At 41.6% G+C, this 9135-nt stretch overlaps 1 protein-coding gene across 13 annotated transcripts in view; it reads left to right on the forward strand.

The window, feature by feature from the left end:
• The window catches only part of LOC147028865 (synaptic vesicle 2-related protein-like), a 360308-nt gene that overhangs the window by 39324 nt on the left and 311849 nt on the right, over positions 1-9135 (forward strand). For 11 of the 13 annotated variants that reach the window (XR_015057745.1, XR_015057743.1, XR_015057747.1 and 8 more), the window contains one exon: positions 2349-2474. The exons of the other annotated variants lie outside the window; for them this stretch is intronic. Coding sequence is in view for 7 of the 11 variants with exons in the window: in XM_085879631.1 (XP_085735757.1) it covers positions 2349-2474 (126 nt within the window). In the remaining 4 variants the exon portion in view is untranslated. The remainder of the gene's footprint in view (positions 1-2348; positions 2475-9135) is intronic. 13 annotated transcript variants of the gene reach the window in all.

Here is a 9135-nt window from a genome sequence, read left to right on the forward strand (position 1 = left end):
GATATTGCCTTAGAGGCATGCGGTTTTGCAGAATTGCAACAACATATATGTGTGTATATATATATATATATATATATATATATATATATATATATATATATATATATATATATATATATATATATATATATATATATATATATATATATATATATATATATATATATGTGTGTATATATATATATATATATATATATGTATATGTATATATATATATATATATATACATATGTGTGTGTGTATATATATATATATATATATATGTATATATATATATATGTATGTGTGTATATATATATGTATATGTGTGTATATATATATGTATATGTGTGTATATATATATGTATATGTGTGTATATATATATATATATATATATATATATATATATATATATATATATATGTATATGTATATATGCCTGGTGTTGGCACAGTGGTTAGGGCAGCGGCTTGGGATCCAAAAGGTCCTGAGTTACAGGCCAGTTGGGCCACTGAATTAATACACCAGGGGGTTGACTCAGCCTGTCATCCTTCCGAGGTTGGCGAAGTGAGTACCAGTGTACTGGGCCGGTGTATACCCCGGTTAGAAAAGGTGTACCAGATCCCTGTGTCGTCAGAGGCGACCAGGGTTGCGTCAGGAAGGGCATCCGGCGTAAAAGCTGTGCCAAATCATTATGCGGATCATAACCGATGATCCGCTGTGGCGACCCCTAACGGGAGCAGCCGAAAGAAGAAGAAGAAGAAGGAGATGTATATACACACAGTTACAGCCACGGGTACCGAGACACCAGCTTGTCACTCGGGGATTAATGTCCGGTTATCCTCGGAATAGCCGGACCTGGGGCCACTGCTCACAATTAACATTGTGGTGCAGTGGGTTGTTTTAGAACCATGAACGCCACCCAGTGGAACCACGAGGTCCAGTGTCCACCATCTAATTATGCCATTTAACTAGAGGTCACGTGGTTACCTGAATGAGGAGTGTGCCCTCGGCAAAGCACGAATCTTATCTTGATTAGATCTGAATTAGGGTGGCCCAGCGTTTTAACCGTTGGTGCGTGCGACTATTATTGGTAAAATCGTGTGGTAATTACCTCCCAGTCGATCTAGGTTCAGACAATGCTGGATCAATTGAAGGAAAGGACAAGCGTGGACAGGTTGGAAGGTCAACAAATAATTTATTAATAAGAAAATAAATAAATAAAAAGAACTTTTTATTTCCATGAGGTAATGAAGTGAATTTGAAGCAGTCAAAATATTTGCAAGTAAATAAATAATTTATCAGGAAAAATCAATCAAAATGATAGGAAAGAGACAGAGAGCAGATGCTTATTGGGGTTGACTTACTTAACAACTAAACACAGACAAAGGTACTCAGCAGATCATTCGGGGGGGGGGGGGGGGATGGTCTCGCTCACCAAAGAGAAGTCGTCCGTTAAATGAAAACGTCCTGGAATGTGTGTGCGTGTCTTTTCTGTCGTCAGCACCTACATTCTCTGTATTATTCATCGCGGTGTCAAACCCAATCGAAAAAGGGTGGGTCTCAGCATCTGTGAAAGAAATGTGTGTCAACTTCGCTGTAAAAGGCAGGTCTCGGTGTCCATGAAAGAAATGTGTGTCAATGTCGCTGGAAAAAGGCAGGTCTCGGCGTCCATGCATAAATGTGTCTGTCGTAAAGAGAAAAAAAAATTCCCATAAGAGAGGGGATCTATTCTTTACCCTTCTCAACGCATTACATTTAAAATCCCACCAGACATGGGGATGGGTCTATCCTGGACATGCATTTAAGGAAATAACTGTCTGAAGACCTGGATGTTGGTATGCATTCGTCAGATCGGATTCTGAAATCCGTAAATATATATATATATATATATATATATATATATATATATATATATATATATATATATATATATATATATGTCTGGAACGTTGCAGGATCTCACATAATTCCTCGAAGGGTGGGGGGAAAGGGTCGAGGTACAACAAATTTGGAGACGACAACACATAGAATATATCTCTTCATTCAGATCGGACGCTGCTCAAAAACAAGGGAGATGCATGAAAAGACAAAATCATTTTACTTGATATTGTGTTACCTTGTCCCTTTTCCATCAGCAGGATGAGTTCTTGATATTGACTGTTAATATTCTTGATTTGTTGCAAATACTGCACCTACCCAGTCAAAATGATTTCCAAGATTGTGATGTTAATGAATGCACAACAGCCATTTTGATGCAACATGCATAAATGTCGATGAAGCTATGCCTTTTAATTGCATAATTGATCCCTGTTATGATTATTCAAAACTGAGGAGTGATACAAGCTTTGGTGATGCTTCTGTGCAGCTGTGTTGGCCTTGTGGATCAATATGCATGATTGGTATGGCTTCCTGGATGCTGACTTTCATGTCATGGCAGTGGTTCATGTTTATCTGCAGCATACCTCTGTTTATCGTCACTGTCATCTGCTTTGTGAGAACCCATCCCACACTATTAAAACAAAATAGATGAACATTACAGAAATTGTTCCTAATGTTGCCAAAAATGTGTTCTCTCTTTTTGGGCCTTGGTGTAAGAAATAAATTAACCTGAGAGAAGCCACCCATGGTGTATGTATAAGGAATCTGTGTGGTTCATGTTTCTTTTAATTGGGAAATTAATTTTGATTTGTAGATGATGATGTCACTGATAACGTGTTCTATTATGCAAATTAATCTTTCTGCTTCACTTTACTTACCTGATATCTTATAGGCTATGGTGTCCAATATTCGGCATGAGCTGTGAGCTCTGCATCCATTTTTGTCTTGCTGATGTTGCCTAAAGGAAGAAATAGCAAGCAAAGGGCATGTAACCATTCATTTGGGTTTTAGTCAAGGTGCTTATGTACTCTTTGGACAAGCTAATTACAATGCATTTTGATCTTAATGCTGAAGTGCACATGCTTCGACTTGACATAGTTGTTTCTTTTTTAATTTTCTTTTACCATTTTACCTTATTCATGTTCCAAATGTTCCCATTAGTGTTCTTCAACTCAAGGCAGTATGATAATGTTGGTTCTGGCTTATTTACTAAAATTAATTTAATCATTTGATTATATTAAACAATTAAATAATGTTGCTGATTTGTTCTGATCCTTCTACAAAAATATTGAATTCATTCACCACTATCCCCTTTAATTTCCAGTTTGTGAGACATGACCCCTGAGACACTTTTATCAAGAGTTGCCAGTTTCTAAGACACTTTCACCAATAATTGTGGGTTTTTAGATACTTTTTGTCAATTTTTTTTGCACAATTTCCAAAGGATTCATTGAAAATCATTAAAATGCATCACAACTCCCTTCTTCACTTTTGTTTGTTACCCCTCATCTATATTACTAGTACGTACCCGTACGTGCGTGGCCGTACATGCAAAAAAAAAATAGAGGAATTGTGACGTCAATTGTGATGTCATAGCACCGTGTCCTGTCATTGGTTTGGTAAATAAATGGCCATAACTTGGGAACCACTTGTCCGATTAATATCAAGCCTTGAAAAGGCACATACTCAGGTCTCCAGCAATATTCCTGGCAAGTTTCAATCAGATCGGACTGGTGGTTGTCGAGAAACGACGGTCGCAGACAGACAGACAGACACACACACAGAGATTGCTGGAATGATATATATATATATATATATATATATATATATATATATATATATATATATATATATATATATATATATACACATTGTTGTGGCGGGGGGGGGTCGGGTGAGAAGACCACGAGGGAGGGAGAAGCTATCTCTATCTGGGGTTCCCACCAGACTCCCCGGAATCGCAGGCCGTCGCACACGGTTAACTCCGTGACGCGGCGGGTCGCAAACAGACCGTGAACGCCAAGAACTCAACCCAAAAATACCCCCCAAAATAAAAAAAAACACCCAAAAATAATCACATGGTCTAATTACCGGGGGACACGCCTTCGGTACGCCTTGTTCGAACCAGGTCACCTTACCGGATCAGATGCAGCCGAGTGACACTGCCAAGGATGTACTGGCGAGAAGAACGGATCGTTGGGAATAAAGTCCCGGCGAGGCGAGGGTATGGACCATGCTGGATCAATGAAAGAAAAGACAAAAACGAGCTGGGAACATTTCTACATAAGGATTTATTACAGGCAGGTGAGGAAAATATGTGGCACAGTGAAGGTAGTTTATTGTTGTTTGTAAAGCAGGGATAAAAAGAAATGTGTGGTGCCATAACAAAACAAGCAACTTACTAAAGCAGATGCAGAGCAGAATTATCCCGATATAATTCTTCTGCACTCTTAACTTAAGAGGGAACAGGCGCCATGACAAGCACACACACGCGCATGCATGCACGCACGCACGTACACACACACTTCCGTTATGGTAGTACAGTTTATATACGTACATGTGCATAATATCCAGAAAAACGACAAACACAAAGATTTACCTTTAAACAATTCTTTGAAAGAGGAATTCAAGTGGGAAATTAGCAAAATTCAATTTTAAAATATATTAAAGCCCAGAGCACAAAATGTCGATCTATATTCTCTGCTTTCACAAACAGATCATGGCAAACACGTGGTCGGATGGACCTTATTGTTTTTATATGTGTATCGATGTCGAAGTGAGGGGTGGATTGTATTAAGAGATCGCACAAAAGGTTAAACAAAACGATGTCCTGTAAAAATAAAACTGCACCTCCCGAGACGGCACCGCAGGACCCAACACAGGCGGATTTTTGTTGCAACCCCCCCTTCAGCTGCTGAGTACCCCTCACTCAACCCCTCCTTCCATCAACCATCCCTCCCTCCCTCAACCCTTACCTCCCTCAATCCCCCCCCACGTTCCTCCCTCCTTCAACCCCCCCCTCGTATGGGCTTCGCACTGTTGGCGCTCGCATGGGTATATTTCCACCCACCCACCTTGCCTCAAAGCCAAAAATGTCAAACCCCGCCCCCCTTGCCTGAGACCTAGCTCCGCCCCTGCTAATCGATATTCCTTTTTCGAGCACGGATACTTTTACCAAAACGAACAATCAAGCAACTTGGAGAGTGCTCGCCAAGTTGCTTAAGCACTCAAGTAAGCACTCCAACGAAACGGTTGTTAAGAAATGGCTAGTTTGGCACGTGATTAGGAAACACAATGAACATGCACCTCCCGAAGACGCCCGAAAAGGAACGCTGACGTCTCCGGATGTTTATAAGCATTGCAATATACCCAGCAATTTGTAGCGATGATGAACAGGCATTCGATAATATGAGTGAGGAAAGTGAAAACAACCAATTTATCGTTACCCAGAAAATGCCTTAAGACCCCCTGTTCCAAGTCAAGGTAAGGTTTAGCTGGCCAAAAAACGTGTCGGCTTCAGATCCCAGCGAGGTTACCCAAGAAACGCCTTCCGACCCTGACAGCGAGGTGGCCAAGGATCGCCTGATGAAGGATATAATTAAACAAGGCCATTAATTATCTTCAAAAGGGGTTTTTTAATTAACCCAAACACACAATTTTCATTCTTGCACTTCCTTGGAGTTTTCTTAGTGTGCATGCAAAGTTTCAGGATGCTATGTTTAATAGTTTTGGAGTTGTGGAGGTGACACACTAACACACACATACCGACACACACACACACACAAACACACCCTTTTATTAGTATATATGTATATGTACGTGTGTGTGTGTGTATGTATATATGTATATATATATATATATATATATATATATATATATATATATATATATATATATATATATATATATATATATATATATATACACACATGAGGTGTGTTCAAAAAGTATCCAACCTTAATTTTTCGTGCATAAACAAATGAAGCTAGGGCGGCGTGGTTTGGTGCACGTATGTAGGTGATCCTAATTCGTATGCGTGAATATTTTCCCGCCTGCAGAAGCTGTTAGTCACCGACAGACTGCCGATGAGTGAGGAAGTGTAAGTGAGTGTCGTCGGATTTTTGTTTTTGACAAAATGACGGATCACTGTGGTCTCATCGCCAGTGATCACTGTGTTGAAGTTGGGATCGCTGTTAACAGTCTCCAGCATGTCCTTTGCAATCTCCAAACGGAGTTGCTTCTGCTCGATCGTTAGCAGCTTTGGCACGAACTTCGCTGAGATTCTCCTTAAGCCCAAATCCTCAGTCACAATGAAATGAACGGATCCAATGCTGACGCCCGCCTCGTCTGCAAGTTCTCTTATCGTGATTCGACAATCCTGCATCAGCAGGGTCCTCACTTGATCAATGACGATCTCATTTCGGGATGTTGAGGGTCTACCAGAACGTGCTTCACTTTCCACTGATGTGCGACCATCTTTGAAGCGGTTGTGCCATTCTTTTATCTGTGTGGTGCCCATTACTTCATTCCCGAAGGCCTGTTGAATCTTGTGGTTCGTTTCCACTTGGGAATCGCCAAGCTTTACACAAAATTTGATGCAGTAGCGTTGTTCAAGTTTTTCCGTCATTTTGTCAAAAACGAAAATCCGACGGCGCTCACTTACACTTCCTCACTCATCGGCAGTCTGTCGGCGACTGACAGCTTCTGCAGGCGGGAAAAAATTCACGCATACGGATTAGGATCGCCTCCATATGTGCACCAAACCACGCCTCATTTCTTTACGTACGAAAAATTAAGGTTGGATACTTTTTGAACACACCTCGTGGATATATATATATATATATGTATATAACTAAAACTCTCATTCTGTATATATGGTTGTATGTATGTATGTTCCTGAAATACAGCCAAAATGGTGCAAGATAGCGCAAAAAATTTTGGCCCACCTTTCTCACCATTCGCCTGCAGTGTGCAGTATCAAGTTTTGTTCAAATTGGGCAACGAAAGAATTATAAAAAAAGAAATTCCCGATTCAGTCAAGTACTCTTCCAGAGAAAATCTCAAACATTTAGTATAGCAAAGAACGATTTATTTTTATGCATAAAATGAACCGCCATTTTGATCTAATACTTCCGTGTTCATTCATAAATAAAATTGTGTTTCGAATATTACGCACAATAATTTATTTGACTTTATTTTCTGAGTTTTTTCACATTGACGCGCAATTTCAAGTTTCGTTCAAATAAAGAAACGAAAAAAATTATGAATAAATCAATTCCCGATTCAGTCAACAACTCTTTGTGATTATTTGATCAATGCAAACAACCTTAGTGGTATAGGTTGCTGGAGCTATCTTTTTCTTCTTCCTTTTTTTTAAAATGATTTTTTTTTCCATCAATCGCTGTCACAACAGGAACCCAACGGGTTCACAGGTCATCTAGTGTATTACTAAAACTCTCATCTTGTATATATGTATGGATGTTACCAAAATACAGCCAAAACGGTACAGGATAGCGCAAAAATTTTCAGCCCACTTTTCTCACCATTCTCCTGTGGTGTGCAATATCAAGTTTCGTTCAAATCGGGCAATGAAAATATAATTGAAAAAATAAATTCCCAATTCAGCCAAGTACTCTTCAGGAGAATTTGATCAATGCAAACAACCTCAGCGGTATAGATCGCTGTAGCTATCCTTTTTTTTAAATTATTTTTTATCATCCGCTGTCACAACGTGAACCCAATGGGCTCACAGGTCATCTAGTATATTAGTAAAACTCTCATCTTGTATATATTGTTACGGCTGTGTAAATTCGTATTACACCATAAAGGGTCCTCAGGTGAGATATATCGGTAAGTTCATGTGTAGTTAGCCCAAACCCGTTGTTTAGAGGGAATATATGTGATCCATTTGGGCTGCGATTCTTCAGTTAGCCGTTTTTATTTTGCTGTCGTTATTTTGGTGCAAGAACAACAACGAATATCGCCACAACCAACATCTCAACGATTACGCCATTCACTACACGACGCCAACAGTAACGCCATTCACACCAAGACGCCACCTTCCACAACTACGCTACCACCATCTTCGCCACTCGCCATTTAACGAGCACCGTGCGGTTACGATCTCTGCGGGACGGATGAAAGGAGCGGAGTGGCAGCAGCAACCAGGGTGCGAAGGGGCATCTCCTGCCCAAAACTCCCGCTTAAATATCTCCCGCCGGATTTTCCCTCCTGCTTTTCCCGCGCTTTGGCATGGGGGAGGTGCGATTTGAACCAGAGGTCAAAGGTGAAAAAAGGTGGGGGCCTGAGTTTGGGGGAATAATTCCCTGGCCCCGAGCCAAAACTGACTTTCCTCGTCCCCCGCACGGCGCAGGGAGGGGGGAACGAGAGGACATGCCCCTTTTTGGGAAGCTTCCAGAAGGGAGGTGGAGCCAAGAACGGGGCGGAGCGAAGGGCGGAGCCTGACCCTACAAAAGGCATGGGCGTGAAGGTCGACGATAACGTCGTTCCCTTGTCCCTGTTCCCTTGCCCCTGAAGGGGAATTATCGAGAGTTGTGGTGATTGTTCCTGGTTGGAGGTTCTGTTCGTTCGTCCATATCGGGCGGACGACACATGCAGGCGTGAGGCACAAGCCCAGTGGACCACGCCGGAGGGACTCGGAGTTACGGTCGCCAAGGGCTGGACGACGTGCTAAGGGAAGTCGCGACTTCCATTTCTTTTGGGTTCTGGGTAAACGTGTGTGTGTGGCGCCAGTCTGGTGAAGTAGAACTGTTATAAGTGTTGCCGTGTGAATTGCATTATTCGGTTGTAGATCTGCGTGTGTCTCTTCATTTGCTTTTATTGTGTTTTCTTGCTTGACTGTAATATACGTGCCTTCCGTGCTGCCGTGTGGCGCGGAATAAATGTGCTGGTCCAATTGTTCCCCGTTTCGCTGCGTCCTTTTCTTTGTTTGAATCTCCATCTTGCATCACGTAAGGGATTGGTAGTGGGTTTAAAACACCCGGTAACTAATCTGAACCGTCAAGGTCGACGATAATTCCGCTTGGTTATCCCTGTAGCACGGAACGAGCCGCTTAAGCGGTTCGTGTCCGGAGTCGACCTGTGGCGTGGTACAACTCCTCGGTACGCTATCCGCGGGTACTTAGGTAAATCGACCATTCGGCGATCGGACCCTATTTTGCACGGGTAGAATGCGGACTGAGTTGTGGTGAGGTTAACCCCCACCCGTGACTATCTCCTGGCGTTGTTCCGAGAGGGTCACGACGAAATTGCAC

This window comes from Eptatretus burgeri, chromosome 4 (assembly GCF_056783735.1).
Source record: "Eptatretus burgeri isolate ZD-2024b chromosome 4, Ebu_testis_v1, whole genome shotgun sequence".
In the NCBI taxonomy this organism is placed as follows: domain Eukaryota; kingdom Metazoa; phylum Chordata; class Myxini; order Myxiniformes; family Myxinidae; genus Eptatretus; species Eptatretus burgeri.